The following is a 20,000-nucleotide window of genomic DNA, read 5'->3' as shown; positions in this document are numbered from 1 at the left end:
GCAGACTGTGAAAACTAACGTCCATAAACCTGAATGTGCAGGTCCACTGACCGCTGTGTGGATCCGTTCCAGACATCACGGCTGGACCTTCATCTGATACCCGTGGGTAAGAGGTAGGTGGGCTCTGCACTTCCCACTGGAGCCAAATTACAATAAAAATGCACTAACTTCTAAACAATGGAGCTCAGTGGTGAGAAAAGACTTGCAGTTCTGGGGCAGTGTGACCTGTGTGAGCTGTGCAATTACAGGCTGTTAAAAGCACTGAATGGGCCATTTTATGTGGATGTTGCTTTGTAGTGCAGTGAAACCATACACATGAAACCGGACACCGAGCACCTGCTCTGAGGTGCAAACAATGTTGATCTGTAACATCTGCATATGTCTGTCCAAACCAATCCTGCACTGGGAATCAGTGACTCCACCTACATCACAGGCTGTAGTTCACTTTAAGGCCACTAGATGGTGTATAATCCTTCATCAGTACTCAGACCATCAGACCAGAACAGAACAAACACCCACACTAACACCCATACTCAGAGCTCACATTAGTGTACACACACAATTTCTCAATTACTAGCAAGACAACACATGCTTTAACACCCCCTGGAATTTACATCATTTATGTGACACTTTTATCCAAAGCCACTTACAGTTATGACTGAACACAACTTTGAGTAATTGAGGGTTAAGGGTCTTGCTCAGGGGTCCATCAGTGGAAACCTGGCAGTGGTGGGATTTGAACTGGCAACCTTCTGATTCTGGAATTCATGACTGTGTAATATCACTTCATATGCCCAAAATGAACAAATCCTAACCCTCCATGATACTGAAAATCTAACTGTGGGATTAAGCAGGTGTCCTCTGGGTCAGAATGCACTAGTCCACACACTTACCAGAAAACTACCGTAGTAACAATAGTTACTGTTAAATAAAAAAGTTTCTATTTATCCAGACATGTATCACAATGATATAGACTAAGGCATGTTCATTATTTTGATGTAGAGTAATACAAAATAAAACAAAATAGAAGTTGGATGTTATAATACATGAATATGATCTCTCACAAATTATGTGCCGATTTAAAAACTAAAAGGTTTCCTATTTGGATTAGACTAATGTGTGTGGGCACTGAATACAGGTGCCATGTGTGGATTAGGGCACTGTTCTGAGTACAGGTGCTGTGTGCTGTATCGGGGCACTGTTCTGAGTATAGACAATATATATAGACAATTTATATAGACAATATAAATATTAACATTAGCTAGGTTGGGTGTTCAGGTCTGAGGGTCAGATGTAAAGAAAGGCTTGTTTCACTTCATTTTTATTATGTAAATAAAACAATAATTTAAAGCAATTTGTACAAAGCCGGGAGGAGAAAATGCATTTCCAGAACGACTGACACATGTTGGTGTATTTTCAGACGAGGCTTTAAATGATTGTTCATCTGTCTAAAATCTGTCCCAGACAAAGAAATTTGCTCCAAAAAACAAGCAAAAAGCAAACAAAACAAAAACACACGAAAACAACAAATAAGAGGTTGATCACAAAAGAAAGTTCGAAAACTATTGCTTTTGCTAGGGGCAGGGGGTGAGGCACGTTAATGGAGAAAAACATGGTAAAACTACTGCCTCAACATTCGAAAGTACACAATGACAACTGCTTGTTAAATTACAAATTATTCTCTCACTCACACTCACACACACAGAGGAGTGCTAGGGGTCTACAAATGACACCATGATGTAGCGTGTGCCCTCTGTGGTGGGCAGGCCTTCGTGGTAGTGGGTCAGACGTCCAGGGTGCATCAAGGACCATCCTTTCCTGGGAGCTTCGATTTTACAGTCATAACGCAGAAAACGGCAGCCCCCACCCTGTTACACACGCACACGCGCACACACACACACACACTGTGTCAAGTTTGCTAATAAAGCCAAAATATACACATGAACATAAAATTTATGTTTGTTCATAATGAGCCCTGTAGAAATAGGTGTATTGTGGGTGTGTGAAGCACAGCGATGGAAAAGACCATGAAAACAGACAGACATGCAGACACAAACACGCACTGTGTGTGGCTCATGCCTGTGTGTATGTTTACCTGGTAGTCTTTTCCCTTGCTGTTCAGAGCAATGTTGATGGTGAAGGTTGAGGAATCGTGATGTGGCCGAAGGGAAGGTTGTTCATCGGGCCGATAACGAACCACAAAGTTCATCACCGCCTTCGCCTGTAATACAAACACACATTTCATTACTGCCTTCACCTGTAATACAAACACACACGCTTCATCACCGCATTCATCTGTAACACATACAGCACTGCTCCGATACAGTTGATAGTCTTACTGTGTATACAGACCCTCACTGTATACAGTCTCACTGTGTATACAGGTTAACTGAGTGACCTATTTTCTATCAGAGTGAGAGTGTTTACGGGTGTGTCTCTAATACCTTTGGGTAGTACCCTGGGTAGAGTTTTTCCGTCACAGGAACTATGTAGTCTTTTAGGAATTTCAGCCATTCTTCCTCATATTGAATCTGGTTCATATGAATATCGACTGTCGGAACATTCTCATAACCACCAGCTAGTCTGTCATCCTGTAGAGAGACAGATGATATATAAGAATATATAATATGCCAACAGCAGATCTAATACCCCTACAGCAGATCATGGAGCCTGAGGTCAACAGGTACACTATATTGCCAAAAGTATTCACTCACCCATCCAAATAATTGAATTCAGGTATTTCAATCACTTCCATGGGCACAGGTGTATAAAACCAAGCACCTAGACATGCAGACTGCTTCTACAAACATTTGTGAAAGAATGAGTCGCTCTCAGGAGCTCAGTAAATTCCAGCGTGATAGGATACCACCTGTGCAACCTGTGGACATGTGCAAGTCCAGTCTTGAAATTTCCTCGCTACTAAATATTCCAGTCAACTGTCAATGGTATTATAACAAATCAGAAGTGATTGGGATTGACAGCAACTCGGCCACGTAAAATGAGAGAGTGGGGTCAGCGGATGCTGAGGAGCAGTGTGCGGAGGTCGCTGATTTTCTGCTGAGTCAATTCCTGCAAACATCCAAACTTCATGTGGTCTTCAGATTAGCTCAGGAACAGCGCGAAGAGAGCTTCGTGGGATGGGTTTCCATGGCTGAGCAGCTGCATCCAAGCCTTACATCACCAAGCACAATGCAAAACAGTGGCTGCCACTGGACTCTAGAGCAGAAGAGACGTGTTCTCTGGAATGACGAATCACGTTTCTCTGTCTGGCAATCCGATGGACGAGTCTGGGTTTGGCGGTTGCCAGGAGAACGGTACTTGTGTGGCTGCATTGTGCCAAGTGTAAAGTGGTGGAGGGGGGATTATGTTGTGGGGTTGTTTTTCAGGAGTTGGGCTCAGCCCCTTAACACGAGTGAAAGGAACTGTTAATGCTTCAGCATACCAAGAGATTTTGGACAATTTCATGCTCCCAACTTTGTGGGAACAGTTTGGGGATGTCCCCTTCCTGTTCCCACATGACTGTAAACGAGTGCACAAAGCAAGGTCCATAAAGACAAGGATGAGCAAGTTTGGTGTGGAAGAACTTGACTGGCCTACACAGAGTCCTGACCTCAACTCGATAGAACACCTTTGGGATGAATTAGAACGGAGACTGTGAGCCAGGCCTTCACATCAGTGTCTGACCTCACAAATGTGCTTCTGGAAGAAAGGTCAAAAATTCCCATAAACACACTCCTAAACCTTGTTGGAAGCCTTCCAGGAAGAGTTGAAGCTGTTATAGCTGCAAAGGGTAGGCCAACATCATATTAAACGCTATGGGTTAGAATTGGGATGCCACTCAAACTCATACGTGTGTGAAGGCAGATGAGTGAATACTTTTGGCAATATAGTGTACATCACTTGTACAATGAGCTGAACTCTCGATGTGCAGCGGCATCTGTAGGACTGTGTGTAGCGGTATAGTGACGTATATATACAGTTACATTATGTCTCCCTGAAGACCACATGCCAAAGTCCTCCATCGTGTGCACCAGCTCATCACACATCCGTTCAGAAAAGATGGGAAACCAGTAAACGTCGGGACAGGGCTGTTCCACCACAGTCTCCCCCTCCTCAAAGATCTGAGAGTAGTTCTCATGGACATACTTCTCTCTCCAGTCCTACACACACACACACACACACTCTTTAATGCTAATTTAAATAAAATAAATAATACAATTCCCATTATTGTCTGTGTATATGTGAAAGTGCATGAGTGTTCGTATCTGTGCACGTGTTTGTGTATGTGGGTGTGTATCTCTGTGAAAGTGTGTGTGTGTGTCTGTGCATATGTGAATATGCTTGTATGTGTTTGAGACACAGAGAGTGAAAATTCAGAAGTATAGTCCTTACCATGGGGTTATCGAATATTTGCCAAATGTCAGGGTAGAGTCTGCTGATGTTGTAGTTCTTGGTTGAGATCAACCGGCCAAACTCATCTCTGTTAGACACAAACATGAACACACCCTACAAAACAAAGGCAGATCTACTCAAACTCTAGTGAGTAATCACAGCTAGGTAGGAAAATGTGTGTGTACGGCCAGGTTAGGGTTAGCATTAAGACTTGTGTGAACACTGGTGTGGGTTACTTGGTTATTGTTACTGAGCTCTACAGTGATCCCTGTATTCTACAGTGTTCTAGTTCATTGGTATGTTGGACTAACTTGCTGTACTGTACTAGGATGTATTCTATGAGGAAATGAAAAAGCACTGTTGTAAGTTGCTCTGGATAAGAGCATCTGCTAAATGCCGTAAATGTAAATGTCACCATGAAATGCTTGCTTGTGCTATAAGAGCTTATGCATGTAGCTATAACTGCTTAATTATACAGGCTTATGACAGGCATTATAAAGCAGTGTAATATATATATATATATATATATATATATATATATATATATATATATATATAAATATAAAAAACTTAATTAATTAATTACTTCAATCATTCATTCATTCATTCGGTAAACCACATTATAAATACATTTATAACGAATTAAAATACAGGATGGATTCACATGACATGTTGCCCAAACACTTTTTAAACTCTTTTTTAGCTATATACACTCCAGAGGTCTTTTATGGATAGTTTTTCCTGATTTGAAATGTCACTACATCAGTAATATCTTTCAGGTCTTCATATGGAACTGCACCAAGACAGGAAGTTTGGGGAGGGTACCTTGTATTTTTGTTTGCATCATAGTCTACATGCTGTAACAAATTTATTACAATGCAACTTTTGGTTGCAAGTGACTTTTTACCTAGCTTACACTTCACATTCATTTATTCTGACTTTTCAAATCCATATCAGTCACTTTGGCCCTCTGTGTTTGGCTGTGTTCTGTCTACACATCTTTGTCTAACGATTATCTGAGTCTGGACTGTATAAAGATAATGAGGCTGATGTGCCTTAAACAAACATTACCACATATGGATCCTGCCTCAGCTCACTTCATATTCCGATACGAATGAATGCAGTTGTATTTATGTAGCACCTTTCAAGGAGCCCAAGGTCACTTTACAATTAAAACACACACAGCTTTTATATCACGAGACAATTTATCATGATAGCTACCTAGATAGGGACTCAAACCTGAGACCCCAGCACTGAGAGGCAAACGCGCGGATACATATGTGCACACGCAGACAAACACCTGGTCTCGGACTGCTCTGCAGAAGACCATGTCAGGGTCTATCTCCTCCTGCTCATAGAGGGAGATGTGGGCCAGTCGTGTACGCAGGATGTCACCACGAATCAGGTACACCTGAGTTACATAGGGCACATTCCACAGGCCCCTGGACAGACAGGTAGACCAGAGTTACACAGGGCACATTCCACAGGCCCCTGTGGGCTTAGAACCCATTATTTATTTGTTAATGCATTAATTAAATGTATTATTTATCTGAATTCCTAACTCCTAACTTAGAATTCCTAACTCCTAACAGTGAGTTAGGGATTAGGGTGCAGTGAGAGCCTCTAGCAGACTTTTAATTAATTTTGAACAGAACAACACATTTCAACACAAGACATAAATGTAGACAGATTCATTCACAAACACCGACCTCCTGACCCACACAGACACACATACGCATTTACATTTAATTTTATCCAAAGCAACTTAAAATTATGACTGTGTACAACTTGAGTAACTGAGGGTTAAGGGTCTTGTTCAGGGAGCCAGCAGTGGCAACTTTGTAGTGGTGGGGCTTGAACCAGCAACCTTCTGATTACTAGTCAAGTACCTTCACCACTGAGCTACCACTACTCACGCCTATACTCATAGCCACACGTACACTCCCTGCCACACACAGCATGAAGAGTGGCCTTACACTCGTTTGGCTTGCACAATGTCAATGTAATCCTCAGAACGGGAGTAGAACCCTTCAGGACTCAGAGCACCCCAGAAATTAGACCAGAGCTTCCCATGTCGAGACAACATTGGGGCAATCACTGACCTGAGAATGAGCGACAGACAGACAGAGGAAAAGACAGAAAGAGGCAGTCAGAAAATGCACACCAGGGTGTGCCCCCCCCCCATTATCCACACCAGAGTTTGCTAAGTCTAACCCTACTTCTAGATTGACTAATTAAACTACTACTTATTGTAGGATGTTGCTTATTACACTGATGTTGACTAACAAACTCTAGTACTCAGTGTTATTTGCACTCATCATTGTTTCAGACAGACCTTATGAATTTTGTACTTCTAGGCATCAGCAATGATCCCTGTATTTCTACAGTATTCTAGTTCACTGGCATTTTGGACTCTAACCTGCTGTACTGTACTGGGATGTATTCTGTGAGGAAATTAAAAAGCACTTTTGTAAGTCGCTGTGGATAAGAGCGTCTGCTAAATGCTGTAAATGTAAATATAACCCTGTGGAGCTAGTCTAGGGTTAACCTTGGTCTATCAAACCCCAACCCTGTGGATCTAGTCCAGGGTTAACCCTGGTCTATCTTAAACCCCAACCCTGTGGATCTAGTCTGATAGCTACCCACTTCAGATACGCTGGGGTAAGCAACCAACTGCTAGTCATACGTGCAGGAGAGACTGATTATCATACAAAATAAAAATGATCACCACTCTGTTTGGATAGAATCTCTGACTTGTTAACAACTCTCTGATTTTCTCTGTATTCTCTACAGAAACAGAAGCTGTCTTCTACTCAACAGTGTGTGTGTGTCTATTTGTGTGTGTGCAGGTGTATGCATGGAATGTGCCAGAGTGTGCTTATGTAAGGGTTTGAGAAAGTATGTGTGTGTGTGTGCGCGCGTGTGTGTTACTTGTTTTCTTCTATAAGGATCCGCAGTATGTCAGGGTTGGTCAAAGCCACATCAGAATCAATGCTGAAGTAGTAATCACAGGTGATGCTGCTCTTACACGCCTCTCTAACACACACACGCACGCGCACACACGCACGCGCACACACGCACGCGCACACACGCACGCGCACACACGCACGCGCACACACACACACACACACAAACACAATCTATGAAAGTGGAATACGTGTGTCTCACTGTAGGCAGTATACATTATAGATATTATACATCCATATCATCAGGATTTGGACACATTCTAATTCCAGAACTTTTGGAAATTAAGTTAAGTTTTCTTTAAAAAAAAAAATCCAAATAGCCCTTTTCTATATTTCACACTAGAAAAATCTAAACTTACTTCAACAATAGAAAAATATAAAATACAAAAACTTGCTAATTGATTGCTAAAACTTTAACGACAGCTGACTCGTACACATATAGGCCTAGGGTTAAGGCTGGGGCTATGTAGGTGTGTGGGGGAGTGTGTGTGTGTGTTTGTGGTGTGTACACTTACACAGCCATGGTTCTGGCCCGGTCATGCCGGAGGTTTTCCTCAGGTCCAACAATACGAGCATCTAAGAACAAAGAACGATGCCGACTCCAAAACAACTCAATGTGCTTCTCATGATACACCACCTAATCTCTCTCACACACACACACACACACACATACACACGAGTAGAATATAACATTCTCAGGATTAATAGTTAATATACAGCCTCCTGAGTGTGCATGAGTGTGTTTGTGCAGGAGTGACTGTGCATGAGTGTGTGTATGTATAGGAGTGATTGTGTATGTGTGTATGTTTGTGTAGAAGTGTATGAGTATGCATGTATGTTTGTGTAGGAGTGATTGTGTACAAGCGTATATGGGTATGAGTGTGTGTATGTATAGGAGTGATTGTGGGAGTGTGTGCACGAGTGTGTGAGAGTAGGAGTGATGACTCATCGGTTCAACCAGATTCAGGCACACAAAATGGAATATAAAAAAGATACAAAAGACATCCTTCCTGTAAACCGGTAAGCAAGCAGTACGAATGTGGGGTAATAGGTCTGCTAGATGTGATGGCCCTGACTTTACCCTGACTTTGTGTGTGTGTAGACAGAGAGACCTCGACAGACAGACAGCCAGCACTAGATGATCTGTAAACTCTAAAGCTTTATTTAGGACCTTGGTAATGAAGGACGCCACCCATCCCAACAATAGGCTTTTCTCTCTGTTGAGGTCAGGGAAGCGCTTTCGCTCCCTGAAGACTAAGACAGAGAGACTGAAGAGGAGCTTCTTCCCACAGGCCATTCGGGCCCTGAATCAGGGAAACTGATCAACTGTGCGGACCACCACCACCATGTAACATGTAACTGTAAAGATGTTCAATTGTAAGATGGAACTGTACATTGTGTACATACATATACACACGCATACATTTCTCTATACACCCGTTTTGTTTTGTTTTTTCCTCAGTTTGGACAGAGCACTCTCAAACCATTTCACTGCGAGATATACTGTGTATGATTATGTATGTGACAAATAAACCGAACTTGAACTTAAACTTGGTATAATCACTGATCCCGGTTAATCACTCGAGTCCCATATGAGAACCATTTCTAAAATAGCATTTAGGAAACCTGCTCACAATAAGACATAAACTAACCCTACAGACGCTTGGTTAGTTTAACCCTAACCCTACAGACGCTGTCGTACTTGCTGTCCAGTAAGTTGACATCTTGTTAAACAAGAGGATTCAACTTCAGCCACATCCACAGAAAGTGGTTTAGCTTCAGCAGAGAGAACTGAACTGCAGAAAGATGTTTTGGGTTTATGATTCAGTAGCTGTAACACTTTGTCTAGTAACAGTGACATGGTGAGGTGATTAAACCTAATGGGTTTCTGCTGGCTAGTTACCAAGTGTTTGTTGATTTGACCATGTTTAATTGCAGATGTATACACCACGCTGACCGTGTGTGTGTGTAGATACATACAGTGCATGCCACACTGACCGTGTGTGTGTAGATATAAACAGTGCATGCCACACTGACTGTGTGTGTGTGTGTGTGTGTGTGTGTGTAGATATATACAGTGCATGCCACACTGACCATGTGTGTGTGTGTGTGTGTGTGTGTAGCTATATACAGTGCATGCCATGCTGACCGTGTGTGTGTAGATATATACAGTGCATGCCACGCTGACCGTGTGTGTGTGTGTGTGTGTGTGTGTGTGTGTGTAGCTATATACAGTGCATGCCATGCTGACCGTGTGTGTGTAGATATATACAGTGCATGCCACGCTGATCGTGTGTGTGTGTGTGTGTGTGTGTGTAGCTATATACAGTGCATGCCATGCTGACTGTGTGTGTGTGTGTAGATATATACAGTGCATGCCACACTGACCGTGTGGGTGTGTGTGTGTGTGTGTGTAGCTATATACAGTGCATGCCATGCTGACCGTGTGTGTGTAGATATATACAGTGCATGCCACACTGACCGTGTGTGTGTGTGTGTGTGTGTGTGTGTGTGTGTGTGTGTGTGTAGATATATACAGTGCATGCCATGCTGACCGTGTGTGTGTAGATATATACAGTGCATGCCACGCTGACTGTGAGTGTTGAGCTGCTACAATGAATATGTGTTTGTGTTTGTCATGTATCTCTTTTAATCTGGTTGAGTTTGAGAGTACTGCACAGAATTTGGCTGGAGTACGTACGGGATACGAACGTTTCATGGTTGTGTTCAACAGTCCTGATTAGCTAGCTAGTGTGTTTCAGTATCTCATTAGTGCTGAACCATGAAAAAAAAAAAAGCATTTAGTCATCTTTTGTTTCTTTCAGCTAACCATTTGTGTCCAGCAGGGGGCACCCTGATCTGTGGCTGCTATGGAATTGTATGGTTTGCGTAGTGGTAAACGCCACCAATGAACATTACTGTATCATAAATGTACATAGAGTAGTCAAATTGTTGTGTAAAATGTGTGTGAACCACATGTACGTTGTTGTGTAAAGCATGTGTGAATTCATGCATGTACATTGTTGTGGATGAAGAGCCTTAAACGAGTGTGTGGGTAATTCAGTGTTGTCAGTCTCTCCAGAAACTCCTCCAGGAAGGGTGTTGGCTGTTCGATGAACACAGCAATGTGCACCAGGGGCATCTCTTCATCCTACAGCAACAGTAGAGACATTCTACATTAAATGTTAGACACACGTCCCCTCTACATACTACATGAACATTAGACGCACGTCCCCTCTAATTCTACATTAACGTTAGACGCACGTCCCCTCTACATACTACATTAACGTTAGAGACAAGACCCCTCTACATTCTACATTAACATTAGAGACACGTCCCCTCTACATACTACATTAACGTTAGACGCACGTCCCCTCTACATACTACATTAACATTAGAGACAAGACCCCTCTACATTCTACATTAACGTTAGAGACACGTCCCCTCTACATACTACATTAACGTTAGACGCACGCCCCCTCTACATTCTACATTAACGTTAGACGCACGTCCCCTCTACATACTACATTAACATTAGAGACAAGACCCCTCTACATACTACAGTAACATTAGAGACACGTCCCCTCTACATACTACATTAACATTAGAGACACGTCCCCTCTACATACTACATTAACATTAGACACGTCCGGTCTACATACCACAGTAACGTTAGACACGTCCCCTCTACATACCACAGTAACGTTAGCGACACGTCCCCTCTACATACCACAGTAACGTTAGCGACACGTCCTGTCTACATACCACAGAAAGGTTAGAGACACGTCCCCTCTACATACCACAGTAACGTTAGCGACACGTCCCCTCTACATACCACAGAAAGGTTAGAGACACGTCCCCTCTACATACCACAGTAACGTTAGCCACGTCCCCTCTACATACCACAGTAACGTTAGCGACACGTCCCCTCTACATACCACAGAAAGGTTAGAGACACGTCCCCTCTACATACCACAGTAACGTTAGACGCGTCCCCTCTACATACCACAGTAACGTTAGACGCGTCCCCTCTACATACCACAGTAACGTTAGACGCGTCCCCTCTACATACCACAGTAACGTTAGACGCGTCCCCTCTACATACCACAGTAACGTTAGACGCGTCCCCTCTACATACCACAGTAACGTTAGACGCGTCCCCTCTACATACCACAGTAACGTTAGACACACGTCCCCTCTACATACCACAGTAACGTTAGACGCGTCCCCTCTACATACCACAGTAACGTTAGATACGTCCCCTCTACACACCACAGTAACGTTAGACACGTCCCCTCTACATACCACAGTAACGTTAGACACGTCCCCTCTACATACCACAGTAACGTTAGCGACACGTCCCCTCTACATACCACAGAAAGGTTAGAGACACGTCCCCTCTACATACCACAGTAACGTTAGACGCGTCCCCTCTACATACCACAGTAACGTTAGACGCGTCCCCTCTACATACCACAGTAACGTTAGACGCGTCCCCTCTACATACCACAGTAACGTTAGACGCGTCCCCTCTACATACCACAGTAACGTTAGACGCGTCCCCTCTACATACCACAGAAAGGTTACACGTCCCCTCTACATACCACAGAAAGGTTAGCGACACGTCCCCTCTACATACCACAGTAACATTAGACACGTCCCCTCTACATACCACAGTAACGTTAGCGACACGTCCCCTCTACATACCACAGAAAGGTTAGCGACACGTCCCCTCTACATACCACAGTAACGTTAGCGACACGTCCCCTCTACATACCACAGTAACGTTAGCGACACGTCCCCTCTACATACCACAGTAACGTTAGCGACACGTCCCCTCTACATACCACAGTAACGTTAGCAACACGTCCCCTCTACACACCACAGTAACGTTAGCGACACGTCCCGTCTACATACCACAGTAACGTTAGACACGTCCCCTCTACACACCACAGTAACGTTAGACACGTCCCCTCTACATACCACAGTAACGTTAGCGACACGTCCCCTCTACATACCACAGAAAGGCTAGAGACACGTCCCCTCTACATACCACAGTAACGTTAGCGACACGTCCCCTCTACATACCACAGTAACGTTAGCGACACGTCCCCTCTACATACCACAGTAACGTTAGCGACACGTCCCCTCTACATACCACAGAAAGGTTACACGTCCCCTCTACATACCACAGAAAGGTTAGCGACACGTCCCCTCTACATACCACAGTAACATTAGACACATCCCCTCTACATACCACAGTAACGTTAGCGACACGTCCCCTCTACATACCACAGAAAGGTTAGCGACACGTCCCCTCTACATACTACAGTAACGTTAGCGACACGTCCCCTCTACATACCACAGTAACGTTAGCGACATGTCCCCTCTACATACCACAGTAACGTTAGCGACATGTCCCCTCTACATACCACAGTAACGTTAGCGACATGTCCCCTCTACATACCACAGTAACGTTAGCGACACGTCCCCTCTACATACCACAGTAACGTTAGCGACACGTCCCCTCTACATACCACAGTAACGTTAGCGACACGTCCCCTCTACATACCACAGAAAGGTTACACGTCCCCTCTACATACCACAGAAAGGTTAGCGACACGTCCCCTCTACATACCACAGTAACATTAGACACGTCCCCTCTACATACCACAGTAACGTTAGCGACACGTCCCCTCTACATACCACAGTAACGTTAGCGACACGTCCCCTCTACATACCACAGTAACGTTAGCGACACGTCCCCTCTACATACCACAGTAACGTTAGCGACACGTCCCCTCTACATACCACAGTAACGTTAGCGACACGTCCCCTCTACATACCACAGTAACGTTAGCGACACGTCCCCTCTACATACCACAGTAACGTTAGCGACACGTCCCCTCTACATACCACAGAAAGGTTACACGTCCCCTCTACATACCACAGAAAGGTTAGCGACACGTCCCCTCTACATACCACAGTAACATTAGACACATCCCCTCTACATACCACAGTAACGTTAGCGACACGTCCCCTCTACATACCACAGAAAGGTTAGCGACACGTCCCCTCTACATACTACAGTAACGTTAGCGACACGTCCCCTCTACATACCACAGTAACGTTAGCGACACGTCCCCTCTACATACCACAGTAACGTTAGCGACACGTCCCCTCTACATACCACAGTAACGTTAGCGACACGTCCCCTCTACATACCACAGTAACGTTAGCGACACGTCCCCTCTACATACCACAGTAACGTTAGCGACACGTCCCCTCTACATACCACAGTAACGTTAGCGACACGTCCCCTCTACATACCACAGTAACGTTAGCGACACGTCCCCTCTACATACCACAGTAACGTTAGCGACACGTCCCCTCTACATACCACAGTAACGTTAGCGACACGTCCCCTCTACATACCACAGTAACGTTAGCGACACGTCCCCTCTACATACCACAGAAAGGTTAGAGACACGTCCCCTCTACATACCACAGTAACGTTAGCGACACGTCCCCTCTACACACCACAGTAACGTTAGCGACACGTCCCGTCTACATACCACAGTAACGTTAGACACGTCCCCTCTACACACCACAGTAACGTTAGACACGTCCCCTCTACATACCACAGTAACGTTAGCGACACGTCCCGTCTACATACCACAGTAACGTTAGACACGTCCCCTCTACATACCACAGTAACGTTAGACACGTCCCCTCTACACACCACAGTAACGTTAGACACGTCCCCTCTACACACCACAGTAACGTTAGCGACACGTCCCCTCTACATACCACAGAAAGGCTAGAGACACGTCCCCTCTACATACCACAGAAAGGCTAGAGACACGTCCCCTCTACATACCACAGTAACGTTAGCGACATGTCCCCTCTACATACCACAGAAAGGCTAGAGACACGTCCCCTCTACATACCACAGTAACGTTAGCGACATGTCCCCTCTACATACCACAGTAACGTTAGCGACACGTCCCCTCTACATACCACAGTAACGTTAGCGACACGTCCCCTCTACATACCACAGTAACATTAGCGACACGTCCCCTCTACATACCACAGTAAGGTTAGAGACACGTCCCCTCTACATACCACAGTAACTTTAGATACGTCCCCTCTACATACCACAGTAACGTTAGCGACACGTCCCCTCTACATACCACAGAAAGGTTAGAGATCACTGCCAACACCTGTTATTCGTGTTCCACAATAAGAGGGAGTACTGTCTTTTGAACAGGACTGTATACCCAAAATGTTATACAAATGATTTTCTAATTGAAAAATTAAGCAATGTAAGAAGTACAAGAGTATCCCTAAATACTAAAGGGGTGACAGAATGACAGGAAACCACAGATAGGAATAATTAAAATTAAAACACTAACTGGGATATCGTTAAGATATAGCAGATCATCACAGATGCCACATCCTCTTTCATATGTCCACGCTGTTGGAACATAGTTGCCCAGGTAATTCAGCTGGAGCTAGAGACACGCGCACACACACACACACACACACACACACACACACAATAAAGACATTCAACAATAAAGCAAGACCAGACAAGGGTGGGACTGATGAATTGTGTCACAAATGGCCTCTCCATGGACTGTGACTGGTTTGTTTTGGGGCAGTATCTGATAAATCTAATAATCTCTAGGCTAGGGTCAGGGTCAGGCTACTGTACCAGCCTAATGCTCATCTGACATTAAGAGAGCGGGAGGGGCAGTGAGGCAGAGGGGTGGAGAGAGGCAGTGAGGCAGAGGGGTGATTTACCTTGGTAGGTCCATTGCCATGGATAACAACTGGAAGTGTATCGTAAGCAACATTGCGAGCTCTGACTCGAGATTTCTCAAACTTCAGAACCACTTCCTCTAAAAGTTTAAAGAACACACATGTTCCTTAACACACATGACATCTAAAATTGAAAAAGGACAATGCAAAGTGTGTGTATACACACACCCACGTTCATATGTGTTCTTACCAATGGCGCCATTAAGATTCTGGAAAATCCGTGATTTATGATCCAGTGTCATGTTGAACTTAGTCTGAGAGAGAGAGAGAGAGAGAGAGAGAAAACAATGAGAAACAAGGGTTAGTAACAGCTTATTAATGTGTTAAAGGGTTAGTAACAGCTTATTGATGTGTTAATGGGTTAGGGTTAGTAATAGCTTGTTAATGGGTTAGGGTTAGTAACAGCTTATTAATGTGTTAAAGGGTTAGTAACAGCTTATTAATGTGTTAATGGTTTGTTAGCTGCCACTACTACTGTTGCCTCTATGTTTTATTATTATTATTATTATTAAAATAGTAGTATTGGAGACGGTGTGGGTTTTTGTTGCAGTCGTAATTTTTGATATTACTGCAGCTACTAACAGGCTTTACAGTAATTTTCTGAAAACACAATCAATTGAATTGGGAGAAAGAGAAACAGGAAAAGGAAAAATGTCTTTCAGGTGAAAGACAGACACACAGACAGACACAGGCACAGACAAACACACAGACAGACAGACACACCCTTTGTTCCTGGTCCAGGTAGATGCGTGTGTAGAACAGCTGGTCATCATCATGGTCTCTGTGGTTCCATTGCTCCACAACAGCAAAGATCTCAGGAGCAAACCCAATGAACCCTACACACACACACACACACACACACACACACACAAACCCAAATGAACCCTACACAGACCCACTCAAACCATTGCAAACCCAAATGAACCCTACACACACACACACCCCATCACAAACCCAAATGAATCCTTCACACACACAAACACACACACGACCACAAACCCAAATGAATCCTTCACACACACACACACACACGACCACAAACCCAAAGGAACCCGACACACACACACACACACACACACACACACTCAAACCATCGCAAACCCAAAGGAACCCTACACACACACACACACACACACTCAAACCATCGCAAACCCAAAGGAACCCTACACACACACACACACACACTCAAACCATCGCAAACCCAAAGGAACCCTACACACACACACACACTCAAACCATCGCAAACCCAAAGGAACCCTACACACACACACACACTCAAACCATCGCAAACCCAAAGGAACCCTACACACACACACACACACTCAAACCATCGCAAACCCAAAGGAACCCTACACACACACACACACACACACTCAAACCATCGCAAACCCAAAGGAACCCTACACACACACACACACTCAAACCATCGCAAACCCAAAGGAACCCTACACACACACACACACACTCAAACCATCGCAAACCCAAAGGAACCCTACACACACACACACACTCAAACCATCGCAAACCCAAAGAAACCCTACACACACACACACACACTCAAACCATCGCAAACCCAAATGAACCCTACACACACACACACTCAAACCATCGCAAACCCAAATGAACCCTACACACACACACACACTCAAACCATCGCAAACCCAAATGAACCCTACACACACACACACTCAAACCATCGCAAACCCAAATGAACCCTACACACACACACTCAAACCATCGCAAACCCAAATGAACCCTACACACACACACACTCAAACCATCGCAAACCCAAATGAACCCTACACACACTCACACTCAAACCATCGCAAACCCAAATGAACCCTACACACACACACACTCAAACCATCGCAAACCCAAATGAACCCTACACACACACACACTCAAACCATCGCAAACCCAAATGAACCCTACACACACACACACTCAAACCATCGCAAACCCAAATGAACCCTACACACACACACACTCAAACCATCGCAAACCCAAATGAACCCTACACACACACACACTCAAACCATCGCAAACCCAAATGAACCCTACACACACACACACACACACTCAAACCATCGCAAACCCAAATGAACCCTACACACACACACACACACACTCAAACCATCGCAAACCCAAATGAACCCTACACACACACACACACACACACACTCAAACCATCGCAAACCCAAATGAACCCTACACACACACACACACACACACACACTCAAACCATCGCAAACCCAAATGAACCCTACACACACACACACACACACACACACTCAAACCATCGCAAACCCAAATGAACCCTACACACACACACACACACACTCAAACCATCGCAAACCCAAATGAACCCTACACACACACACACACACACTCAAACCATCGCAAACCCAAATGAACCCTACACACACACACACACACACACTCAAACCATCGCAAACCCAAATGAACCCTACACACACACACACTCAAACCATCGCAAACCCAAATGAACCCTACACACACACACACACACACTCAAACCATCGCAAACCCAAATGAACCCTACACACACACACACACACACACTCAAACCATCGCAAACCCAAATGAACCCTACACACACACACACACACACTCAAACCATCGCAAACCCAAATGAACCCTACACACACACACACTCAAACCATCGCAAACCCAAATGAACCCTACACACACACACACACACACACTCAAACCATCGCAAACCCAAATGAACCCTACACACACACACACACACACACTCAAACCATCGCAAACCCAAATGAACCCTACACACACACACACACACACACACTCAAACCATCGCAAACCCAAATGAACCCTACACACACACACACTCAAACCATCGCAAACCCAAATGAACCCTACACACACACACACACACACTCAAACCATCGCAAACCCAAATGAACCCTACACACACACACACACACACACTCAAACCATCGCAAACCCAAATGAACCCTACACACACACACACACACACACACTCAAACCATCGCAAACCCAAATGAACCCTACACACACACACACACACTCAAACCATCGCAAACCCAAATGAACCCTACACACACACACACACACATTCAAACCATCGCAAACCCAAATGAACCCTACACACACACACACACACATTCAAACCATCGCAAACCCAAATGAACCCTACACACACACACACACACTCAAACCATCGCAAACCCAAATGAACCCTACACACACACACTCAAACCATCGCAAACCCAAATGAACCCTACACACACACACACACACACTCAAACCATCGCAAACCCAAATGAACCCTACACACACACACACACACACACTCAAACCATCGCAAACCCAAATGAACCCTACACACACACACACACACACACACTCAAACCATCGCAAACCCAAATGAACCCTACACACACACACACACACACACACTCAAACCATCGCAAACCCAAATGAACCCTACACACACACACACACTCAAACCATCGCAAACCCAAATGAACCCTACACACACACACACTCAAACCATCGCAAACCCAAATGAACCCTACACACACACACACTCAAACCATCGCAAACCCAAATGAACCCTACACACACACACACACACACTCAAACCATCGCAAACCCAAATGAACCCTACACACACACACACACACTCAAACCATCGCAAACCCAAATGAACCCTACACACACACACACACACTCAAACCATCGCAAACCCAAATGAACCCTACACACACACACACACACACTCAAACCATCGCAAACCCAAATGAACCCTACACACACACACACACACACTCAAACCATCGCAAACCCAAATGAACCCTACACACACACACACACACACACACACACACTCAAACCATCGCAAACCCAAATGAACCCTACACACACACTCAAACCATCGCAAACCCAAATGAACCCTACACACACACACACACACACACTCAAACCATCGCAAACCCAAATGAACCCTACACACACACACACACACTCAAACCATCGCAAACCCAAATGAACCCTACACACACACACACACACTCAAACCATCGCAAACCCAAATGAACCCTACACACACACACACACACTCAAACCATCGCAAACCCAAATGAACCCTACACACACACACACACACACTCAAACCATCGCAAACCCAAATGAACCCTACACACACACACACACACTCAAACCATCGCAAACCCAAATGAACCCTACACACACACACACACACTCAAACCATCGCAAACCCAAATGAACCCTACACACACACACACACTCAAACCATCGCAAACCCAAATGAACCCTACACACACACACACACACTCAAACCATCGCAAACCCAAATGAACCCTACACACACACACACACACTCAAACCATCGCAAACCCAAATGAACCCTACACACACACACTCAAACCATCGCAAACCCAAATGAACCCTACACACACACACACACACTCAAACCATCGCAAACCCAAATGAACCCTACACACACACACTCAAACCATCGCAAACCCAAATGAACCCTACACACACACACACACACTCAAACCATCGCAAACCCAAATGAACCCTACACACACACACTCAAACCATCGCAAACCCAAATGAATCCTACACACACACACACACACTCAAACCATCGCAAACCCAAATGAACCCTACACACACACACACACACACTCAAACCATCGCAAACCCAAATGAACCCTACACACACACACTCAAACCATCGCAAACCCAAATGAATCCTACACACACACACACACACACTCAAAC

The 20,000-nt window shown here is 44.6% G+C and overlaps 1 protein-coding gene across 7 annotated transcripts in view; it reads right to left on the bottom strand.

Annotated features, from left to right (window-relative positions):
* The window catches only part of plod3 (procollagen-lysine, 2-oxoglutarate 5-dioxygenase 3), a 132,520-nt gene that overhangs the window by 49,453 nt on the left and 63,067 nt on the right, over positions 1-20,000 (bottom strand). For all 7 annotated transcript variants that reach the window (XM_081703934.1, XM_081703936.1, XM_081703935.1 and 4 more), the window contains 14 exons: positions 15,906-16,018; positions 15,373-15,436; positions 15,165-15,262; positions 14,774-14,872; positions 10,378-10,509; positions 7,874-7,995; positions 7,324-7,428; positions 6,369-6,494; positions 5,693-5,834; positions 4,393-4,506; positions 3,984-4,160; positions 2,445-2,591; positions 2,096-2,221; positions 1-1,868 (listed from right to left, as the gene is read on the bottom strand). The exon at positions 1-1,868 is cut by the window's left edge. In XM_081703934.1, coding sequence (XP_081560060.1) covers positions 1,713-1,868; positions 2,096-2,221; positions 2,445-2,591; positions 3,984-4,160; positions 4,393-4,506; positions 5,693-5,834; positions 6,369-6,494; positions 7,324-7,428; positions 7,874-7,995; positions 10,378-10,509; positions 14,774-14,872; positions 15,165-15,262; positions 15,373-15,436; positions 15,906-16,018 — 1,721 coding nt within the window. In that variant the 3' untranslated portion in view covers positions 1-1,712. The remainder of the gene's footprint in view (positions 1,869-2,095; positions 2,222-2,444; positions 2,592-3,983; positions 4,161-4,392; positions 4,507-5,692; positions 5,835-6,368; positions 6,495-7,323; positions 7,429-7,873; positions 7,996-10,377; positions 10,510-14,773; positions 14,873-15,164; positions 15,263-15,372; positions 15,437-15,905; positions 16,019-20,000) is intronic.

The sequence above is a fragment of the Electrophorus electricus genome, chromosome 21 (genome assembly GCF_041902795.1).
Source record: "Electrophorus electricus isolate QZ-2024a chromosome 21, ASM4190279v1, whole genome shotgun sequence".
NCBI classification, from domain to species: Eukaryota; Metazoa; Chordata; class Actinopteri; order Gymnotiformes; family Gymnotidae; genus Electrophorus; species Electrophorus electricus.
Note: the sequence above shows the minus strand (reverse complement) of the source record. Positions and strands in the feature narration are given on the sequence as shown.